The sequence below is a fragment of the Empidonax traillii genome, unplaced genomic scaffold (assembly GCF_003031625.1).
Source record: "Empidonax traillii isolate 1590-97213 ecotype Southwest subspecies unplaced genomic scaffold, ASM303162v1 scaffold30:size3273891, whole genome shotgun sequence".
NCBI classification, from domain to species: Eukaryota; Metazoa; Chordata; class Aves; order Passeriformes; family Tyrannidae; genus Empidonax; species Empidonax traillii.
This window is the reverse complement of record NW_020955223.1, coordinates 1,211,883-1,236,623: the sequence shown is the minus strand read 5'-3', so window position 1 is coordinate 1,236,623 and position 24,741 is coordinate 1,211,883. Positions and strand designations below refer to the sequence as shown.

The following is a 24,741-nucleotide window of genomic DNA, read 5'->3' as shown; positions in this document are numbered from 1 at the left end:
TGGTCTATACCAAATACTGGATAATATGGGGTATCGACCTTTTAGAGAACCTTTGAAATCTAAGTACAGCACAACCCACTTACAAAAGTTTTTTAAAAATTTTAGATATTAACAATGATCTGATTCCTTCAAAATTAATTTAATAGTGAGCTACATCTTTTACTTTTAAGCACATTTCACAATAAAGCTCAAGAAAACCAATTTCACCAGCAGTATGTTTTACTAATACTGCTCATTTCTTTCCATCAAAACAAACTGACTCTAGTACTATACCTCTGTCTACTGAATCCATGCCAGAAAATAAATTATAATTGCATCTTTTCCATTCAGGAAGAAGATGATACACAAAGAGGAAGATGTTTTGCCCTACAGGTGTCAAAATAAAAAAGCAAAACAAACCTAATGACTTTATATTTTAGAAATGTCACTTTACTTTTACCAAAATCTTTGTCTTCACCTTCCATTAGGAGAAAAAAATAAAGGAGAAAAAATACTGCAATTAACATACAAGCGTTGTGATTACTTCATTTTACATTTATTCTTGCACAAAAAGCCAAATAGCCAGACAAGTTATGGCATCAGCAGCACCCACTATTTCACAGAAACCCCATTCAACTCCAATGGGAAGAGGAAGTTTCAAAATGCTTCCATATGCATTAAAACAATTTTAAAAATCTTTTAGTTTTTGTATTTTGAGTCTTTAGAAATGGTAATTTTTTTATTAGGTTTGGTTGCCTCATCCATCAGTTCCTTCAGCTGCCCAATCTGTTCATCACGGAAGTCATTAAGTTTTTCTTCTGTGAGCTGGATTCCATAGACAGTCTTTTCTCTCAAGTTTTGTTTGTCCTCATTGATTTGTTGCTGTATCAATGCTGCATAGTTCTAAAGAGGAAGGAATATAAAGGTTACAAAACTGACAAATGCAGGGTTCATGTCAAATTTTTTTCAACAGCAGTTTACTGCAATAACATACTCTTACACAATCTCCTACAACAGTCTATTAATCAACACCAAATGACAAATTATGCTTTTCATAAGGAAGAAAAGTTATTAAAACATTTCTACATTAAAACATCTACCACCAATTTCATGTAACTAGTTTAAAATGTATACTATATATGTACAGATTAATTTAATTATGTCCTATCGTATACTACTTTTGAAAACAAAACCTAATTTAATTACAGGTCAAATATAACAACTAAAATAATGTTTCCTATCTAGCAGGATATCAATAGGATTCACTTTGTAAACTGACACATCTGGAAAAGTATTAATCTTGAAATGTATTAGAAAAAGCAATCTATAATTAGACAACTGTCCTGAAGCCTTTTTGCCTAACCACTAATAAGGTCACCTGCATCCAGCCCTGGACTGCTCCAAAGGCAGCAGGAATTCAGTAACTATAAGACTTCTGTCATTCTGCCAGCTTTTAGAAGAAATTAGTTTAAAAAATTAATAGTTAGGTGAGGATAAGAAGGAGCTAAAAGATACTTCTGTATTGCATACTCACTCCCCAAAGGAAAAAAAGAAAATGATAACCTTCATTTCTGCAGGGTTTTGAACATATGTAAGTTTGTTCAGACTTACATACAATCCTGTTGTAACAGAAAGCATTTTTACCTAGATAACAGCACTTATGTCAGTGGACAGGCAACACAGTCAGTGTGTGTTACATCAATACCAGGCTGAGGACCATTAAAAAATAGAAACTTTCTCAAGAGCAGAAATGGAAGTGGCCGATGGATCACACCAGTAATGTGGGTATAGTTGGAAAATTGCTTTCTCACCACTTCAGAGCAATCTTTGACCATTATGACTTTTCTAAATTACAACGCTCAAGGTTCTGCAAGGACAGCAGTTCTGCAAATTTAATTCAGCTGGCGGTGCTCCCACTGACACTGCCGTGTCCAAGGCCCATCAGCATGGATGCTGTGAGCTTCCCAGCTCCCTCTGCCCAGCACCAGCCCCGCTGCAGCAGCTCTCAAAGAGGTTGTAGGGAGTGAATTCGTCAAAAGCCTCATGGTGTGTGTACTTACAGAAGTCACTGAACCTACTCAGACGTTTAAAAGTTAAGCACACATTTAAACACCAGGTTGGAAGGGAGTATAAATGCCCATTTTTCTTAAAAAGAACTTAGGAAAAAGCTCCAAAATTAAGAAATTTTCAATTGGAAAAAATACAGGCTTCTATCCTACTTCAGTAAGGTATCCTTTAAAGCACCTTTAGAGTTTGAAGCACAACTCTGCATAAAGTATAAGAAACTGAATTAAAAAAAAACATTTTCTGAATACTAAGAATGAGGACTGTTACATGGCAACATTTTTTTTTTAAATAAAGGATTAAATATCAGGAGCATTCAAAAGCACAGCATTATAGCAATGAGATATAAGCATTAGTTGAATTCCCAATCTTCAACTAAGAGAAAACTCATTACTGCATACTGAATTGTTAATCCAATTACCAGCAGAGTAACTGAAGCCACTACTTCAACTGTCTAATAATTCCAGAGAAGTGGGTGAGAAGGAAGAATGATATTCAGGAGCATTTGATAACTTTCAAAATGACATCATTTACCAATATAAATAAACTACACTGTTAATGAACCATGTCAAGCCTCACTGAAGTCAGCAGGATCTCATCATTCCTGCTGCAAAGCGTAATTCATGGCTATTTAAAGAAAATAGATAGCTAAAACAAACTAGGGCAAGCAAAAGTACATATTTTTATTAATAGGGACGCTGAACAAAGGCGATTCTTTGAGGTTCTTCCCAACTTCACCTCTCCTGCTTTTACATTAAATATGCATTCAGGAACACTAATGCTGCAGTTAATCCCCACAGTAAACCTACGCTTCAGTGGTATTACTCCTTGGTAGAGTTGGTGTAATGTTCAGAAGGAACTAAATAGTTTTCTCTCTGATGATTGAACAATCAAGTAGTAACACAAAGACAAAATATTATAATGGGTTAAGTCTTCAACTTCGTGATTTACAGAATTTCTTATCAAGGCAGATGGACAAATGTGATCTGTAAAGCTATCTGCAGACCAGTAACACACCAATGGTGACAAAACAACTATTCCAGCTCATTCTGTCTTCACATTTCTGCACAGAACAATCCAGTCAGTACTGACTCTGTACTCCAAGAAAAAAAAAAAACAAACCCCACACTCATTATACCAAACAACAACATTCACAGCATATAATAAACCATACTGAAAGCAAGCAATGTGAAGCTCTTCACACCTTATCAACAGATCTGACTAAACATACAAACCCCGAGAACCCCTCCATGTGATGTCCTGTGCAGGTTCCACGGTGGGAGAAAAGTCCTTCCCACTGCTAAGGAACAACTACCCGGGAGCAGCCTGGGGCTACTGCTACAGGCATGGGCTATGGTACCCAGAAATAACTGAAGTCCATTTAAAGCGTGTTTATAATTTTACAAATTTTGTTGACAAGAAGATCATCTTTTCCAAAAACATCAAATTAATTACTGGCAAAGAGTCTGCAATTTATTTTTTTCCATCTAACATCAAAGCATCACACTTCACAGAGCACCGGTGTTAAAAGAATCCAGATCTTGAAAGTGGTGTTTCTCAACAAAGCTGCGACACCCACTCTTGCAGATGCTCTGCATCCAGACACAGAGCGATGGACTGTACCTCCCCCACTCCCTGATGCCAGGTGTTCCCTTCTCAGCACTCCAGCATGCTCCCATCTGGACTGTTACCGCTGGCTCTTTTCCCCTACTTGTTTTCTAGCTGAACAAATGTTTTGTACATGCCAGAAAACCTCAACAGTGGTAGTTTCACATCAATTTGCAATGTGAACGGAAATTTAAAATTGGACCCTGGAAACATGCTGGGTTTTGGTTGGCTCGTGACAGAAAATGGAACTTTCTCACCCCACTTTACCAAAAGTCAGTGATGCACCAAAGAAAATATGTTTCAGCCTTTACAAAAGTGCTGAAAAAAAAAAATCAACTACATGGCATATTTCATTTTCTCTTTCTGTGTTTCCAGATGAGGAACAAACAAAGCCTAGAATATTTAACTCTTTAACACTTCATGGCCACCTCAGAAATTCATACTGTTATTATGTGATCAGTGATTTGTGGAAAGCTACTACATGATTTGATGATACAGCAATTTAAGATGGGGTTCTATACAGAAAATGTGCGACTTTTCTAACTGCACATGAACTTTAATATGCTGAACTCCAAAGTTCTGAAATAGGTTTAAAAGCATAATGACAAAAAAAAAAAGTGGGGGGAAGCTAACATTTTTACTTCCAGTAATATAACTGGTCACAAAATATGATGACCACAGTCCCTCTCAGGTAATAAGCATGTTCATGTATGGTCTAGTTTTCATTAGAACTTAATAGTTATAGAACTTAACTATTTTCCAGTGTCATCTTCCCTACCAGCAGAACTGCAACAAACACTTGCTTAGCTTTTCCAAACAAGGAAAATTATTTCCCTTCCGCTTTTCACTTCATGTTACATATAACTGCATCTTCCAAATATAACACTTTTGTCAATCATGATACAAATCCTGAGCAGATTTTTCAAGGGCATCTCATTCCAATTATGGTTCACACTGTGCTCACAAAACCAGAGACAGAAGACAAAATGGAACACCAGTAAATCTGCACCCTCACAGAGCCAGGCTCCACGTACACAAGGATGGCAGAGGGACATAAGTGCTCTTCTTTGCACGGAGGGTCAAATACAGTACGTCAGTCACGGACAACTTCTGCATCTTAGGGTTTTTTAGGTTGGTTGGTTGCCTTTTTGTAAGTAGCTCTCACTGCAATGATCCTCTGCATGCACCAGGTGTAGACTTTCTGAGCACGCACATGAAAAAAAACCACAAACACCAAAGCCCCCACCATCTGAATGGTAAAAGTCTTTGCCCCTTGTATATACGACTGCCACTGGTAACACAGAAAATCGGAATCAAGTTCAAGTCTAGACAACCTCTCCTGACCATTTACCATCAAAAGATGGCTGATTTATCCAGTACTAAATCCCAGCATGTTGGCCATCCATGTCACAGACACACTCTCCATCTTAAAGGAGGTCCAAGGTAACAGTGAGAGGTGCAGACTGGCCATGTCCCTGCACTGCCATCATTATGTGTAACCACAGACATACCCCAAAATTCTCCGTATCAACAATGCAGAGAGGCAGATCCCTCACGTGGATGGTCTCCTTAGAGATGCTAGTTCTGCCACAGATCACAATGGCATCTACAGCATGCAAGCTGAGCCCAACCATTAGGCTCTCTTAAAATCCTATGATGTGATAAAATACTTAATAATAATGGCCAGTCTTCGCGAACGTAAACCTCTAAGTGATTGATACGAAAAATAATACAGTAAATATTTGTTGTAATCAATAACCACAGGGGTTTTTGTTTACATTCACTAACTGAAGTCAATATATACTTTTTCTCTGCTGTCTGATTCATAAGCATTCACGGAATGCACAAATTCATTAAACGGGCAAGGGGATGAGTGACATTTGAGGCTTTTAAATACCACACATTACAGAAAGGGCATCAGCCTTGTTGTTTTTAAAGTTTTCAAATGATTAAATAGAAAAATAAAAGCAAAAAATCACACAACCAAAAGCCCCACTCCCTGATTGCCAGGTATAGACTCTTACCTAGTCCAGTCCACACTGACAGATGTTCATCTCATATGCAAATAAAAAATGCAGATAGACATTTATGATTTAATCATAAGATGAAATGAGTTAAGAGCCCATTTTGGTCATTTTTACTGGAAAGAACAGTAATCGTAATTTCTATTTTCTTTGCATCCTGCTCAATATGCACAATTCTATATTTTCGAAAAACACTCCAAAAATCTCTGTAAGATATATTTACATAGAAAAAGTCAGAACAGATATATCTGTTCACAGTAACTATCTGTACAATTCATTTTTTGCCAGATTTTCTCTTAAAAAAAAAGGTCTAAAATTTTTAATTCTCTTGAGCATCTGAAGTATAAAGCTGAAGAATTCACACATTCCAAAACAGCTATATCCACCTGCAGCCATAGAACTGATAAACAACAGTACTGGGGCCGGATCAGAAAATGCTACTCTGAGACATGTTAAACAATCAGGGCAAAGTTGGGCACAAGAAAAATGCTATCAGATTATTTGAAATTTATTTTTCTCAGGGTGACTTAAAAAAAAAAAAAAAAATATATATATATAGCATGGCCTGACAGGCCACCCTTATTGCTCCCTGGAGGTTAATTTCCCATTGCAGTATTTCAAATTCTTCAGCTGCTACTCAGAGCAAAATCAAACACACGCTGCCAGGATGGCAGCAGGAAGAAACAACTGTGAATGCACAGCACAGCAAGCTGCAACCTGTCCTTATTATTATGTAGAGATATTTTGAATTAATTATTTTATATTATTTCAGACAGACTTCTGCAAATTATTTACTATATATTTTATAGGAAAACTGTTTTGATGTTAAGCTACTTGAGCATTAGCAAAAGATAAATTATTATGTAAGTGATTTTTAAATGGGAGCTATGCCCCATGAAATTCCAAAGCTGCTTCATTCATTTTATCTGAAGCTGTAAATACAGTTAGAAATGCAATAAAAACCCAGGAAAAATCTACCACACAAGCTGAGCTTAATACATCACTACAGCGAACATTTTCATACACTCAAGTACCCATTAAGCCATAGCAACCTACATTTCACCCTATAAGACCACTTAAAATAGCCCATTAGCAAATATGCCCTTAAAATATACCAAATATACCACTTAAAATAGCCCAATAGCAAAATAAACATTTTACAAATTGCATAAAATACAATTACTGCCAAATAAGTTAACTGGTGTGAATAAACAGCTATGTATCCTCTAACAGGAACAATGAACTATCAGTTTCAAAATTGAAATTTCAAACTACTTTTAGTTTTGTAAAGAACAGAGTATGATCACTTTAAAAAAGTGAATGTACTATAAAGAGTGCTGAGTAAGGCTTCCCCTGCTTTTGAAGATACCCATCAAATGGTATCTGAATGATACCAGGTAATCACATAGGGTGGCATTATCAAAGCTGCTTTTTTGGAAAATTAAAATACCAATTGCTAGGAGAAGGGCAACAGGAGGAAGATGGGAATTTCATTCTGAGGTATCCAGCACAGCAGAGGATCTGAGGGGAATAAAGATGTCCAGCTCCTACTGCAAGTCTTGACAGAAGGTGAAAAAACAGCTTTCTCTTCTGGCATTTAAATGACCTCAGCATCCATCTTATGCATAATAGCAAACCAGGCAGATACAAGGAAAAACAGGGACAAGCTTGTTTATTATAGAAACAAATGTTTTTCCTCGTGTTTTGTTCTAGCATCTCCTTCATTAACAACATCACCACACACATTCCATCAACAACATCTTGAATATCTCAGAGTAGCAGAGCTGTGCAAAGTAAAACAAAGCGCTCTATTTTCAAAACCAGAAAGGTCTTCCCAGCACAGACTTGTTAAAGAAAGTCATGGAACAGCCCTTCAGCAGGGTAGCTTGGGTAAGGTAGCCATGGCTGCCAAATCAGAGACCTGAGACAGTGCTGCAGCCCACAAAGGCTCCAACAGCGGAGGTAAGCAAGCAAATGCTCTTCATGTCCTGTGTTCACCACAGCTTATCCTGAGGTATTGCTTAAGTAACGTTCCAGTCCTCCTTAGATCCACACACAAACCTTTGTTGTTCAAATTAAACCTACTGTAAACACAAGCTCTTTGGCCTGAGTGAAGCCCCAGGGTGGCTAATGGACAGATACAGTGGCTATGCTATAGGCTACAGACATAATTAGCTCTCCTGTGAATGATTTACCTATATCTCATGAGAGCAGTCTGGTTTTAGATGCTGCTGTTCTGAAATTTTTTTACCACCTTCTGACAGCTCTTAGTTGTAAAGAATGAGATGCCTTAAACAAGCTACAAAATCTGTCATTTCCGCTACATTTCAAACTTCAGCCACCCTTGGTACTGTTCATTAATAGTAGAAGGGTTCTGTTAAGCAGAAGTTAGGATACAACATATTAAATGCCTGTTTTATTCGTATACATTTTATTCACAAGCCAAAACACTTAAAAACCAGACTGAGTAGCTTTAAGTCATAAGAGCAGTCGTAAGAAAACTAAGAAAAAAAAAACTATAAATAAGAATCAGAAAGGGTATCAGAAAGAGTATTTTTATTAATGCTGAAACATTATTCATGCTTACTTAAAAAAGCACTCTTCTCAGAAATTAAAGGAAAGTACATTTTCATATAAAATTTTTAGAATTTCAGACTATATGAAAAATAATTTTTTAAATATTTTTTCCTAATCTAGCAATAGTCAAAATTGCATTCCTGACAATATGAGTTCCCTGTGCACTACTACTTTTCGAGCAGGGCAGTTGAGGAATACCTAAAGGGAAAAAAAAATCCCCAAACGGCACTAAATCAGAGTTGGTAACTTACAGCCACTGCTCCTGCCCCTCTGCTGAGGCAGCCACTACAGTGGTACTCCAGAAAAGGCAGGAAAAACAGCAACAGCAGAGCAGCACAGAGAGTTCATTTAAGCAAACGCAGAGCAAGAAGGTACAAAAATGACACTGTTTGCCAAATGCCAAACTGGTTCCTCAAGTATCCTTTAAGATTATTAGTATGGAGAACCCATCTCACTATAGGATGCACCTCCAAACTCCAAAGAAAAACAACACAGGTGAAATAAATTCCTCTCTTTTCTAAAAAATATAAACAATTGCAATTAATAAGGAGCCCTAAAACATGTTGTGTGAAGAGCAGCTTGGATAAGCTGTTTTGTATTTCAGTCCATTATTAGATGGAAGGGCCAACTTTGCAGAGGCCACTTCAAGCCACAGGAACAGTCTTGCACTTTCAGTGGGACTGCCTTCATCTACGTGTCACATGTGTAAGTGCAGCTAGAGATGCAGGTTGTCTTTGTGCTGAGAACTGGAGAGAGAACTTGTGTCTTAAACATGATGTGATGACTGGATACACTGTCCTCCAGAGACATGGGTCTCATCACTGTGAAAGCAACTACATGTCTCTCTTTGTGTCCCTGGCTGTAGATGACTGTCTTCAGTAACTTCCTTGCTCATAGTAAAAGGAAAATGTTCATTAGTTATTTTGTTTTGTGCTTTTTTAATTACACAAGGCAACAAAAATACCGTTTCTCCTTGAGTGAACCTACAGTCTTGCCCCTGGAGTTTTGTCTTTTCCTAATGCTGCTGAAATCAGACTCACTAACATCCTGAAGTGAAACACATGATGAAAAAGGAAGTTGCAGTTTTCCTCTTTATCCTTAGAAATAACTATGCCTTACATATATTTTAATTTCTGGGGATGGCAGACCCTGTCACCATTTCTAACAATGCACAGAGGTAAAACAGATTTATCCAAAGAACATCACTGGATCATAAAGAAAGGGAACAACCAGAAAACTTCAGTTAACTAAAAGTTAATCTGAAAGAAAAACAGGAGAACTTTAACAATATCATGTTTTCCCCAGGATATTCAGGAAGGAATGTGTGATTATCAACCAAATTTCAGGGAACAGATCACAGTAACACAATGATGCACACAGTGTAACTATACAGAACTGTTATCATAAGAGGTTTGGTGTTTTTTTTTGGTTGCTTGCTTGTTCGCAGTTTGGTAGAAGAGAATGAAAAATTGTTAAGCTAAAACGGAGCCAGGGAATATAATTATGTAATATTTAGTAATCAGCATGGAGAATTATTATTTGATCAGGAAGGTATAAAATGGACTGGTTTTTTTTTTGAACACAGTTAACTAATATTGTTAAACTGGAAGAAATGACATTTATTTAGAGGAATGTGAAAAAAGCTCAAGGACTAACTCAGCTTTGTTTATACTTTAAATAACATGGTATTTTAATGTTCTTTTTTAATGTAAGGCTTATGAGATCATAATTTGAGGTGAAAGTGGGAAGTTTATGGCCTGACCATCAAGGTAAGCATATATAAATGCTATTAAAGTCCAAAATGGAACACAACACCATTAGAGTACATCAGAGGCTACTATCATTTGTTGAAAAACAAGCTGTGATTATTTCTTTCTTTCTGGATGCACAATACTTACACCAGTATTGTACATCAGGGCCAAAACACAGGTCACTAAAAGCTTTTTGCTTCATGTGATAACAGCCATAGTCTTTAAGATTCTCTTCACTTGGGTTAATAAGCTTCATCTCAGGTCTTAAATAAAAACCTTGAGCTTATTTTAGGGAATAAGAAAGGAAAAAAAATTGGAACATACTTGAGGGAAAACCAACATTTAAACAAAAACAAAATGGTCAATTAAGTCCTGAAAAGAGAGATCAATCTGAAATGTAGGCGCAGCACAAGAAAGGAGGACGATATGGGAGGCAGAATGAAAGAAATGGTCACCCAAAGGGGTGCCAATGGCTCAACAAGATCTCATCATGGTTCTGTATCCTTGGACAGCTTGTATCATTCAAAGTGTGAGCTCCACTGGAAAAAAAAAAAAAAAAAAGACTTATTTTATGAAAGAATTTTAAAAAAATTCTTCTCTGAAGTACATATCAGTATTTAAAAGCTTTTTAAACTGGTATTGGAGACAAAGAGAGTTGGAAGAGAAGTATATTAAAAACCCCATTAGACTATACTTAATTTAAGATCAAAAGATTGAAAATTATTCAGACTGGACCCTCATCTGTAAAAATTATGATAAAATTACACTGTTGCTAATACCAAACTCTAAGACTACTGTGACCAAACAAATAACCTACAGACCAGAAAAGTTAAATTTCAAGAACACTGTTTTATATTTTCATACAAATCCTAATAAACTCTCAGCAACTTGAAAGATGGTAATTTCTTGACTCAGTTTCTATTTTGCTTTGACATTTTATGCTTTGAGTGGCAGTTCTTCGGCTAATAAAAAAAAGCTGTTCTGTGCACTTTTGTCTACAGCTGATGTCTTGTCTGGTAAATATTATGCTTATTATCTCACAAAATATCCAAGTATTTATCACATACTGTTAACTTAAAGCAAGGCAAAGGAAAAGACTGGAAGTGATAATATCACTTTATTTTTAGGAACTTCCACAATGCATCAGTTATACTGCAATATTTCTATTTAAATATTGAGCTAGGAAATCTTGGGAAAGTGTTTTACTGCAGATAATTCCCAGACAAATATCCTGCAGATAATTCCCAGACTAAGTACAGGCATTTTACCTAAAGAAACCCTAAAGACTGTTTTAGCAACATAATCAGACAATCATAATTAAAGCTCACAATGCAAACATCTCTGTTACAGACTTCTGTATCGATGCTTTAAATAGAGAACAAGCATCTTAAATTTGCAGTTATTTTTTTCAGAAGCATTACTTCTAGATTGTCAAGGAAGACAAGGACTTCATATCTAGATATTCACAAAAGGAAAATAAAACCTGTTTCCAAGACAACCACATTAGTTTCCAGACTGCTAGATACTAACTAAGAACATTCAAATGATTATATATCCCAGATGATGACACTTGAAAGACTTCCACGCATGTTCTTCTACTCAATTTATACCTAATGAAGCATTTCAAGTGTACATATATACCCAAGAGAGACTCGGTATTCTTATTTTTCCATTACTCACATTTCTAGATGCTCAATAGACCCAAAACCTTAAACTAACAAAGTAACAAAGAAAAACTCAAGTATAAATAAAAAATTAATCCACTAATAGGCATCTTGTATTGATTTCCATGACACCACAATAACCTTTCTGCTGAGAGTGCATGAAATTTTTTACTTTAATGGGCCTGTAGAAGAAATATGTTCTTGGATGAATTAAGTAAAAAGTCACGTGCAATAGTTAATAAATGCATCAGAAGGTCATTAGTGTAAAAGTCAGATCCATCTCTTAGGATTAACAGACAGAAACTTCTCCATTTTTAAATGAACATACTCTACATCACCTGTTCCAATACAATACATGGAATTTGGCAAAAGAAAACACTGAGTCAAAGGCTCATTTCTTGGCCAGTATTACCATGATCCTTCCAGTAATAGGGGAGAGACCCTACCTGACTGCTTGTAGAGGCATTTAAGAAAGACAAACAAGGAGTCGTTGAAGTTTATCTACCTGCTTCTTCAACAAGGCACAAACATTTTGAGGTGTGCTCTTTACAGAGCACTACATAGAAGACTGGCCATCAATAAAAGAAAGCCTACACACTGGTGGACCCATGATAAAAAAGTAAAAAAATATTGCCACTGGGAAACACCGGTGAATTTTTATAAGGGTGTTACTTATCTGAGTAGGACATTCAGTCTGAAACTTTTGAAAACACTACTCTGTAGAAATAAGTGTATTTGGTCACAATCATTTGGTTACAATTCAGTTCTTGCTTTTAAAAAGCAGCAATAGGACATCCCTATGAAAAGAAATGCATACTGATATAACTGACATTTTCCTTAAGATAATTAACAACATACTGGTTTATATCTGTAAACTCACTTTCTGGAAAGAGGGCTTGTTACTGCAATTAACATCTCCTCCACAGTACTTAACAAAAGGCAAAAAAGATTAACTCACTAGTCTCTGTGCTAGACTTACTGCAAATCTTTAAAGTTCTTGTTGCTACGGCAAAATAACGTTAAATGACGTTCAAGTTTTAGACCACACATATGCTTCATATACACATAAAAGTACCTCTGTCAGGTGAAATCAATGACATACACCATTTAAAAAGTCTTCCATGTCCTCCAAACAATAGAACTAGTTAGAGCATTTCCTTCTTCTTTAGTTTTATTGCTCTCAAAATTACAACAGAAAGTTCCTTACTCTGGTTTATTTTCCTAAAATATTGAGATATAACCCATGGAGCCAGAAAGTCCTCTGAACTGCAGAGGACTGCAGAGTAACTGCAGACAAAATAAGGTCAAAGAAATTAAAAGTTCCCATTACAAACATAATTCTAAAATTGTGCTTATTTTTTTAGCACTTAAGTGCCTAAGTATCTTAGGCACTTTCTTAAGTGCCTAAAGCCAACAAATTATGTATCTTACCAAAGGTTTTTAACTTGTAGATTTTTATACAATCTCTGAACTACTTCAGAAATAGCCACAGAACTTGACTGAAGATAACAAATACATTATCAGTATTCCAAGAGCTGCTAAAAAGGAGCATCCATTTTTACTGACTACATCAGAGCCATCAAACCTGAAAAGCCCTAAAACTTTTGTAATCATCTGCAAGTCACTATTTATTCCTTTATCCAATGGTTCTGACATTTAAGAGGATTTTTATAGCATCTATCATAATACAGCAAGTGAGGGCTGGGCTGTCACAGAAGACTGGAGGGATTAAGCACAAAAGGAAAAAGGGAAAACTCAGTCACCTGCTGAACAACTTTCAAAATTCAATGAAGTACTATAGAAACAGCTAATCTGAAAGCACTTCTGGAAAATTCCATTAGGTATTCTATATTGTTCTTGGGGAGATCAAATACGTATCAAATTCAAGCCTGAACACATTCTACTGTAATCTCTATACAACAAATTCTTCAAAATTAACTTACCTAAATCTTGTTCTGTTCCTTCTTTTTTGTTTCTGCTATTGTTGGAGGTTTTCTCATTATTAAAGGGTGCTTGCTTTGAATTAGCAAATGATGGGGAAAACAGGGCAGGGGAGAAATACAGGGATGGAAATCAAAGAAGTCAAATAGCTTAGAGCTTTATGTACCTCACTTTGAAATGAATACTTGGTTAACAAAACCCTAAGATTTCACCAGAATCAGGACAATACCAGGGCAACCTTTCAGAAATGCAGATGCACCACGGTCAGATTGGTCAAGCCAGTTTAGCTCTGCGGTCTGGTGGCCAGCCTTGCAGGTGCTTCCACAGCCAAGTGCCAAGTGTTTTCACTTAGAGCTAAACCATTAAAATTTGTAGCAGAAGCAACCTGCCTGTAGAGAAGGTATCACAAATGGGAAGCGTCACATACTAGTTCTACTTGTGCGTCAAAAACGCCCGAGATAAACTACCTCTACTCTGAGTTAAGTGGTATCATTTAATCATTTTGGTGTGGTACAGCCACATCTGCTCAGCTGATCTCTCCACACTAATATAAAGATGCTTTGATCATTAGCATCAATGTCAAACTGCTGCATTGTCTGCTTATACTGCATTAAGAGAAACAAGTTCTTTTTCTATTGTGTATGAGAAGACTTTTCCAATTGACTATATAATAAGTTCTAGAAAAAACTCTGCTTGCCATCTACTGATGATGTGAATAAATAAGGTTTCTACCAGTCAAGAGAATACTAAAACTATTCAGGTTTCATTTGCATTTCAAAATTTTTCAACACTAAAGAATTATCTTCAACTTACATTTGTACAGCTTTAAAATTACTTTGGACTTACTTAAAACAATGCAATACTATATCAACAATAAAAACTTGAATTATTTTTGAGTTGTTTATACATCTTAATGGATTTTGCTTGCTAGCCAATTAAAATACAGAAAAGAAAGTCTTGTGTAAATCTATCCACAAGCAGGGCAGAACCTCATGAATCACACTGAATGGTAAATTATGGGGTCTTTGTGACCAGGGGTTTATTTTCATCTTGAAGGGTTAGTAAGCTTTGCTGTCCTGCACAGAGTTTCACACGCCTTTGCAAAGAAGTCATTTGTGAAGCCACCAGTCCAAGGCGGAGCTTAGCCCAGCCCAACTAAATCTGTTCAGTAATGTAGCAGAAACTTCTCCCGCTCACCAGTACCATGAAAATGCAGAAGGTGAGCACAGCATGCAGACGCTGCAGGTCAGGGCTCTGAGCACTGGCTCTGCACAGGAAGGCCACAGATTGTGAGGGTTCCTCTACCATCCCAGGATGGGCATCATTTCTATCACAGAAAAGATGGGAAGACTAAACAGTTATTTACACAAAACCCACTTGTGGGCTGCTTGCTGAGCTGTCCCTCTGGGCTGGACACTGAAAGCACCTGCACAGGTTGGTCCCAAGGCCATGGCCAAGCACTGCTTTGGTGCCCTGAGTGTGCTGGGCTTCCCGGTGGATCTCTGATCTGCAGGCATGTGCACTACAGTAAATTCAACCCAAAAGTCCACAAGCTGCTATAGTGCACAACTAGTCTTTACTACCAACTGCTGCCCTAGAAAACCAGAACAAAATGTAACTTACCTCCTTACGTGAAAACATAACAATTTAATATGAATTTTTAATTTCTTGAAAGAAAGAAAGAAAACAAGACTGTACACCAGTGGTGAGAACTGATGGGATCATTTGTATTCTACTGTATTTATTTATGACAAGAACACAACAGATCTCCTCATCTTCACTGGACTCTGCTATATTCTCTATAGCAGTGATTTTATAAATAACAGCTTTGCAAAACATTTTCCTTTGCAGAACCCAGCTTGGTCATGCTTTATTCCGTGAGGTGGGTAGAGAATTTCCTTGGGAAAGTTCTGCCACAACTCCTGTCAAAATTATCATATCTATTTATTTTTTGGAATCTACCTTCCCTCAACAATGCTGCCTACAATCTATCTTATCACAAAGCAAAATAAACAAAAGAAAGTCTCATTAGTCAGGAAAAAGGAAACCTTTGGCAAGTAACTTGGCAAATTGTCAGTGATAGATGTACCACTGTAGCGAAAGCTTTAATCAACAAATGGGATATGCTAAATAGTACAAGGGGTCATGAGAACTCCATCTCACACAACAGAATTGAACATCTGAAGGTGAAAAAAAAAAGACTAAGTCAAATAAAACGAATTTAAAAGTGCTCATCCATACTGCAATTAAATCCACTGCACACTGCTGCATGCTTTCTGCTAGACTACTAAATAAATTCAAGTGAAACTGTTAGAAATCAATCTAGCTATTACATCCTAAAATTTTAATGCCATGAAAGACTGGAACTAAGTCTTTTGGATACCATGGAATTGATTTCAAAGGAAAAATCCTTTGACAAAACACAAACTCATATGCTTAATTTATTCCCACTTGTTGCTGTGCATTAAAAGTGTGTATTTGTGCAAATAAGTACACAAACGATCCATTAAAAACAATACAATAAAAATTAATAATGATGTCGACAGCATTCACATCAGTATAACACCAGTTTCCAGGCTCTTGCTAATTGCTGTAAAAGTTTTTCCATCCCAGTTACGCTCCACACTGCCTAGAACATTAATCCTCATTTCAACCACATAGGCAATTTATATGGCTGACTTGTGCCTCAACATAAAAACAGATAAACCAAACTAAAGTGTACTAAACATATTGTTGAAACATAAAAACACCACCAACATCACACCTACACAATTAGATTTATATATAAACTTAATAAATTACCAGGTAAAACCCAACAGAGCATGGTTTTCAATTTTTTGAGACACGGTACTCTTGGATTGAAAGCCAGTGATTAGATGTACTGTCTTAGGATACCAACCTGTGTCAGTGATAACTTTCACAGTGCTGAGTTAGCACTTGTACTTCAGTACCATTTAGCTGTGAATTATGATTTAGGTTACAACTGACTTTCAGAAATGTAATTAGTTTTGTTTGAACATGAGAAATTTTGGGAATCTTCTCAGCTAATACAAAAATTTAAGTAAAATCTTTTCTCTACATTCTCTAACATGAAAGAGCAAAATTCAAAAGAGTTTGTGACCAGATGAGGCCACAAACAACTGATTTAAAATGGTCCTGCTCTGAGTAGGGGAATCCAGAGGCCCCTTCCAGTCAAGGTCTTCCAGGCCATCTCTGCTTTAGTACTTTACTCATTAAAAAGCCAAGATTCGCCCACACTACATTTTAATGACTACTCCCAAGTTAAAAACATTTAAAATACAAATATCAGGTTATTGATAAGACCTGACATTATGTTTTGAGGATTACCAGATCTAAGATTTTTCAAATGTTGAAATATACTGAATATATCATATTATATTAAAGAGTTCTTCCCCCAAAGCAACTGTTTAGAAACAATTAAACCAACTACAAAGTTCACTAAGACAAGTTCACAACCTTAAGAGATTAGTAGTAGAATATTGTCATCATCCAATAATCAGATGATTTATTTATACTGTACTGGAACATGAGCTTTACTGACCCCATGCATGAGTTGGTTTCTATGCTATTCTTTCATAACAAACACAAAACTTCATTGGCAGCTATCTCTCAGAAAAGAAACAGACTGTATTTATAATTTTCCTCACTAAATAAAAGTAATTGAATCTTTACTCATTCCACATGCAAGAGCAAAGAAGAACAAAACCTCCTTTCCACTTGAAACACAATACATATCATGCAGCAGTACCTCAAAAAATACCTGATCAAAACTTAGAAGCAATACATCTTAACAGTTCACCAAATTAGACTCAACAACAAAGCATAAATTAGAAATACTCTAATACACAAACTGGCATTAAGCCAAAGAGAAACAAAGTATATTTTCTGTCTGCTTGTCCTTGAGGTATTGTGTAAGATGACAGTAGCTCTAGTTTTTCCAGGGAACTCAGGAGTTCCTCTACACCCACCACCACCCATGCAAGTTTAACCAGGCTTCTTCATGCTGCTCTTCACCCACGCAACACCCTCTCAGAGACACCACGCACAACAAACGTCCCAATGTCAGTTTCATCTTCTGTGGCCCACGAGAGTTTAAACTTGGCCCATCGCATTTCAGAAGTGGATCAGTAAAAAGGAACGATGAGAAAGTGTCCTTGTCTTATTAATGCAAAGTACGAGTATGAACAACAGCTGAACTGTTTTCAAGAGGACACTCAAAGGGCTAATAGCAGTAAATACTCTCTTTGAAATTAATTGGAAATGTTAGTATTCAAATTTCCAGACCTATGATACAGAGTAACACGACACATCTGACAACCCCTCCTGTTTAGAAAGAGGGCAAGGGTGCTTTCATTTTCCTTCCAGGAATGTATTTTCCACCTGCTCAGAGCAGAACATTCACAACTGCTGCTGTACAGACATGGCATCCACCTCTAACATGGAATTTCATTAAAGCCTAGAGAGTCTTCCCTTATTTTACCACACAATCAACAGAATAGCACTAGAGAATTCAGAGCTTGTTTCTCGAAACAGCTCAATCTCCACAGAGGTTCCAGAGATGACGACTCTTGATTTGGAGAAAGTTCAACAAATCTAACGGTTGATGAAAATCTGATAATGCATGTGAGAAAGAACCAGAACAAAAGCAGCACTTGCACTTGACAGCTGGGGAGTCAGAGCTCTGTCTGCAGTAACGACTTAAAGCAGTGTCAGGGAATGATTTGAGAAGGTACCACATCTCAATCACCCACCCTGGGAACGTGATGCCACGGTCCTTGGCACAGGCTTTGATCCTGGATAACCATCTTGATGAGAAACAACTTGCAGGTTCTGCTGGTGAGCTGGCACAGATTGGGGATTGCTCCCAGCAGGCAGTTTGGATGTGGCCACCCTGCTTTGGAGCATAAGAATGTAACAGTATGGAAATGGGTTGTTCCGCTGCCAGTTGCAAAGGAGCACCAGGCACATCCAATTCAGCACGCTCTGCAAGAGGTGTATTCTCAAGCCAAATGCTCATTTCATACACTGCTCGCTTTTGGCTTAGTATCTCCTCTGTGATGTGTAGTTTTTGTAGTGGGACAATTTTTTCCAAAACCTTATTACACCGTCTATGAAGACGTCATACAGCACAGTACACAAAGGGGTGGGATTTATCAATATGTTGTCAAGCAGAGTTAATACAAAGGTTTGCTTCAATGCAAACAGATAAATGGTTAAGTTCTTCAACTGCAAAATTCAGACTCCTTCCTCTTAACCAAACACTCTGATACATGAATTACTTAACCTCACACTTCAGTAAAAAACTGAAAGACTTCACCTACGGCTGCTGTCCTCTGAGAACACTGTCCAGCACACTTGCAATTTCAGAAGAATCCACTGAAATCACCATATGATTTCACCATGCTTTGCTGCAGGGTCATTAAACACTCAATGAAGTAGATGGTGCCAAACCCCTGAAATACACCATACAGGTATGCTGCACACCTATACATACATGAATACAGAAAAAAAACAATTTCAGTGGGTTGGAAGGAGTTAACATACAGTCAATTAAGTTTGTGAAACACCAGTTAACACTGGATAGTCAATACTAATCAGTGCTACAGAAAATGTCCTTAAGAAAAGCAAGTTTGTTGTAATGCCAAAAGAAGACAGAAACACTTCTTCCTGAAAATGATGCAAATAAAACAAAACTTAGAATACAAAATTTCCTAGGAAGAGCTGATGAAACCCAAACTACAGAACCCCAAGAGGGGTTCTCCTAGGAAACATGCAGGAATGCACTGACACTGGCACAGATGGCTTTTTTCACAGTTAATCCTCCAGGACTCAAATAGCATCCCCAGATCTTCACAGGTTTCCCACCAGCCACAAGAAAGTAGTCTGAGTTATTTTTAAAGTTGTGGAGGTGGAATATATATGTGTGTGTGTATGTATAGATAGATATATATATCTACACACACACACATACACATAACAGATCTTCTGTCACCAGGAACATAAAACTAAACCCTTTAGAAAAACACACACAAGTAGTTGTCCGTGAAAAATCAACAACTCACTAGTCGTATCAGGAATATTACTGGCACACTGGATTCATACAGATGAAAGGTGTCGGGGCTGAAAATGACATCCATCACCTCAGTCCAGGGTCTGCAGGTCTAACCATATTTACCAATTATCAAAATAGTCTTCTACTGTAGGTGTCTACAGAGGCCAAGCCAGGTCTTGCTCATATACACGACTCCAGCAGCTACAAAGATGCCCATTTAAAGTTTAGAGACAGCCCCAGGACACCTAACTACTGGATAATGTCTTATCAAAATTTAGAAAAAACAAACAACAGAATATCCGTACCAAGATTTCCCTGTTTATTCTCACTGCACAGCTTCTCAGTTCCTTCTAGCACTTACAACTAGGCCATTTGTATTTCACTATGTGGAAAAGCTTTATAAGGACTTGATCTATTGCAAGTCACTGAGATTTCAGCTTCTAAGTCTTTCTCATTACACCTTTTCAGAAATTCCAATATAGACACCTTTCCACCTTCCATAGCGAAGCTCCCTGAGTACTAGAAGATTTCTGGGCCATGTTCTATTCAACTGAAATACTGCTCCACACAAAACTTTGAAGAACAAAGGCACCTTACCTTACATACTACCATTTTTGCAGTCCTGGGGTTTAATGCAACAGCAGGAATTAAACCTTTACACAGGTCCCTTGTAAAATATAAATATTTAATAGTTTATAGCATAGATTGTTCTTGTTGAGGAAAACAAAGACAATCCCAGGTAAACTGCCATCAATGTTTCTAAAAACAAAGGTGTACCACAACTATTTTCCTCTGTCTGGTCAAGTCTGGGAAACTAGTCTGCTACTGAGGAGTGGCACGTGCTGCCAGACAGGTACTCCACAAAAATCAGATTCACAGATAAAATTAAAAAGCTAAAAAAAAAAAGACAAATCAGAGTTTGCATTATTCACTGAACAACTATCCCTTCCATCCTAACTGATAGGATGATGATGTTTTTCTCAACAATGTAACTCCTTTCAGTTATGCTGATGGTACTGAATTGCCCATGAACCTGAACAATATTGCTAGTGCTGCCTGTAAGATTTCTTTTCACTACTCAATCAGCAACAGAAGTGAAGGACAAAATACATGTTTGTTATTTAATTAAAACCATTCACATCATGGACCTCTTAAATAAATTCTTACTATGACTCACTGTAATGGACACTAAATAGCTCGCTAGGGTACTTCACTGCGAACAATCAACTCAGTTTAAAAAATTCAAGAGGCCCAGAAAACAACTGAATATCGTGATTTGTTGTATGTCTTAATACTAATTCTAAGCATTAAATGAAATTTAATGATGTAAATATACAGAACAAGTCACTGTACATGAACCAAAATATCCTTAATTTTAGAGCAACCTGCTTATACTACAGCCTAAAGCTGACCTACACTTTCCATTAGGTGCTATTCCTGGAACTGTGGCAACCTATAACTTAAAATATCATTGTGGATGACCAACACATGCCATTCTGAAAGGGACAGAAAAAATAAAAGGAGACTCAGTTCAAATGTTTTACCCATGTCCAAGAATAAGAGCAGGAATAAATAATAGTTTATACTATATTTTCACTTTTACAGAAAACTTCCTACTCTAAACAGCACCATGCTATATGAAGATACCTTGCAACATCTAAAATGTGGTATTACTAACAATACAGTTTTTCATTTGGTGAGAAAAAACACAACATACTGGGCTATTACTACACACTTCCAAAAATATAATCACTTTAAAACTCAATTAGATCCATTATGAAAAAAAAAAAAAAACAAACAATTTTAAAAAAGAGAGGTTTGTATCTACATACCAAGGCTCCATCTGCTCTGGGCATAGTTTCCTGCGGGCTTCACTACTGTGGCTGATCAGAATTTTATAATGACTCCCCTCAGCTGCCAGGTTAGTCAGGTGAAATCAGAGCAGAAAGCTACTGTGGCAATGATCTCCCTCCTTGATACCCTAGTAGCAAACAAAGGTGTGCTTTAATGTCATTTTTGTCATAATATATGACATTTGACATCAGATCTGCACCTAAAGAAACATCAGGTTATCCAACTACCATTATCCAATGTTGATTGAAACACCAACAATCATTCAATCACTAGACTTTCAGAACTTAAGAACAAAAGTCATGCTCATAGACTCAACCCTGGTGTTCTCATCACTATACTGAGGACCTGGTCACAGCACTTCCCAAGTCCCTTCCAGCCCCACAACATTAGAAGCCTACAGGTGGAAACCAAGGAGCTGCTGTACGTGACTCAGCGTGGAGTCCAAGCCATAGCCTAGGCACAAAGGATATTTCCTTGGGTCGAGAACGGTTCCTGGAAAATTTACATGACTGCCCTAGATTAAAAGGTGAGAACTTGGAAAGAAAGACTGCCTCGGAGTAAAATAAAGAACAAAATACTATACAGTATTTCAAAACTATATATCTATTAAGAAATATAGGAAGGAGAAAGTATTTAAGGTGATAATGTGCCAGAAAAAGAGCCTGAAGAGGAGCGAATGAAGCAAAACTATCATGTTGGACTATTTAACCATAAGACAACGAGAAAAACACTTTGAAGGACTCCAAGAACTTTCCAACTGCAGGAAAAAGGAAACTTTTACCATGCCAACATCTGTTGAAAAATGTAGATTCACAGAATCACAGAATTGTTAGGGTTGTAAGGGACCTCTGGAGTTCAGCTCATCCAGCCCCCCTGCCAAGGCAGGCTCACCTAGAGCAGGTAACACAGAAATGCGTCCAGGTGGGTTTTGAATGTCTCCTGAAAGGGAGATTCCACAACTTTCACACACTGGCAGTCTATAAAGTTCCTAGAATGTGATAATGGTATTTTTTAATATTTAAATATCTGGAGGCTAGTGCAAGGTATGTTATCTTGGGCTGGTTCTCCATTGCAGGTCTGACTCACCTACAAATCCAATTGTGAAAAGCAATTTGAGTAAAAATCATCACAAAATGAGAGATCAGCATTCTAAAAAAGGAAATATGAAAGAGACTATAAAACACCTCCTTGAGGAAAGATCAGATATATTTCTCCAATAGAGAAAAAACAAAACAGGCTTCAGAAAAGCAAAATTCAGCACCACCAGGAAACCAGAAGTGCCAGGGCAGCCCTCTGAGCGATAACAGTGTGTTGTAGGTGTCCTTTTCCTGTGATAGGGTAATTAAAGGATAGCCATGCCAAACACTGCTAACTATTGGGGTACCTGCTGCTGTGTTTCAGTACTGGGGCAGCAAACTACCCCAATGCAAATCCAAACTACAAAGCACATTATGAGAACATTATGACTAAACCAGGTGGAAACTACAGCGAAGTTTTTTTAACTGAAAAGCATTCTCAAAATCTCCACCAGTAAGTTAACAATTCTCAATATGTATTTCAATAAATAACTAACAACAATTGAACCAGGGAGAATTATAGTTTGTATTAGAAAATTCGATATCCTACTTGTTTCTAGCACATGAATGAGCCTTCTCTATTTAAATATTTGCTGCCATCATGTGTACACTTCAAAAACTGCAAACTTACGAACAGTGCTCTTTTTTCGAGTCAAAAATCAGCTGTGAGTACATGTAAGGGCATTACAGGCTTCAGTTAGAAGGTGATGAAGTATCAAGGATCACTAATGTACCTCTTACTCAACTCAATTACAAAGACCCCATGCTTCCACTATGTAATCAAAAGAAGCAAGAAACTGATTATAAGTAAATGGCATTCGATGGCCCACAAAAAATAAACCAATTGCCCTGGTTCATTCCATGCAGATATCAAAACAACCAAAGCAATTCAATACCTTTAGCCATGACATCTCCAAAAAAGCAGTAGTGATGGGGACTTAAATTCAAGCCCTTCCACTAGGTTCAGGAAGGAAAAAAAAAAAAGAAAAGAAAAAAAGAGAATGCTGCAGTGACCTAATGTTCATTTCCTATAAATTAGGAAATAGAATAGCTCAGCAAGAAGAAAAAAAATACTATGAAATCACATAAAACTAGTTTGTCAATTTGACATCATTCAGTAATTCCCAGAGAGGGAGGGAAGATGCATCTACATCTAAGGGTCTGTTGTTAACCAGTCTTGAAATACGGGTGCAAGATCAATTTAGAAGGTATTCTACCAATGTAGCTAGTTACTGCAGTGAGGAAAAAAATGCATCGTGCTCTCTTTTACCTCAGACTCTGTCTCTCACTAATATCCCTGAAACAACAAAAAGCAGCACATTAACAGGACTCAAACTCCCCACATATCAGTAAGGCTAAAATCCTACACTCAGTAGCTCTGCTTCTAGTATCATTTCTAATTTGTTCATTAGAAATACCTCATTACTTAACATTACTTCTGGAATTGACCTTTAATAGCTATAAATTCAAACATTTTAGCAGATATTATGATTAAATATGTTTTCCAAATTATATCCTTCAGAAATGTAGTTTGGAATTGAGACATAGAAAAAAAATATTTCAGCAGAAATTTTCTGCTCGATGGATTGCCAGGAGTGAGCTGCATAAACAGCAGGATATCGCTTGTAAGATCTATGTGGTAAATACAGTCAGCCTTAAAACAGCCAAAGCCCTCGGCATTACAAAAGACAGATAAAACAACATGGAGATTGATAAAGATGCTGCTAAATACAAGATTAGGAAGTCAAAATGTGAGGCTCAACTTCTTGAAAAAAATGACCTCTGATTAAACAACTGAATACTGCACTGAATAAAAACCCTTTCACCCCTCAGTGTGTACACATCAGTATGTCTTAAGTATAGCTGTATATATACAAATCTGGGGCTTTAAAAATCCTCCCATATGCATAACTCCTACTTGTTCAGGCTCCTCACTTTATGCTGAAAGAAGAAGAAAAAAAAAAAAAAACAGTTTCCAAACAATTATTCAGATGCGCTCCAGATGCCATTTTAACTTGCAGAAAATATCAATTTTGTGTCTACAGAGGACAGAAAGGTACATCTATACAGTGCATGCAATTACAGCACTCATAATATTATTGCAGTAATTATAAAATGTGGTACTTGACA

The 24,741-nt window shown here is 37.0% G+C and overlaps 1 protein-coding gene and 1 long non-coding RNA gene across 2 annotated transcripts in view; both read right to left on the bottom strand.

Annotated features, from left to right (window-relative positions):
* Positions 1–509: 509 nt before the first annotated feature.
* SDHAF3 (succinate dehydrogenase complex assembly factor 3) overlaps positions 510–24,741 on the bottom strand; it is a 32,656-nt gene continuing 8,424 nt past the window's right edge. Inside the window, exon 2 of the mRNA XM_027910852.1 lies at positions 510–882. Coding sequence (XP_027766653.1) covers positions 679–882 — 204 coding nt within the window. The 3' untranslated portion in view covers positions 510–678. The remainder of the gene's footprint in view (positions 883–24,741) is intronic.
* Positions 12,349–23,573, bottom strand: LOC114073061. Its single transcript, XR_003574276.1, has 3 exons — positions 23,508–23,573; positions 21,514–21,734; positions 12,349–12,464 (listed from the first exon to the last, which is right to left on the bottom strand). It is a non-coding gene; the product is annotated as an uncharacterized LOC114073061 (long non-coding RNA).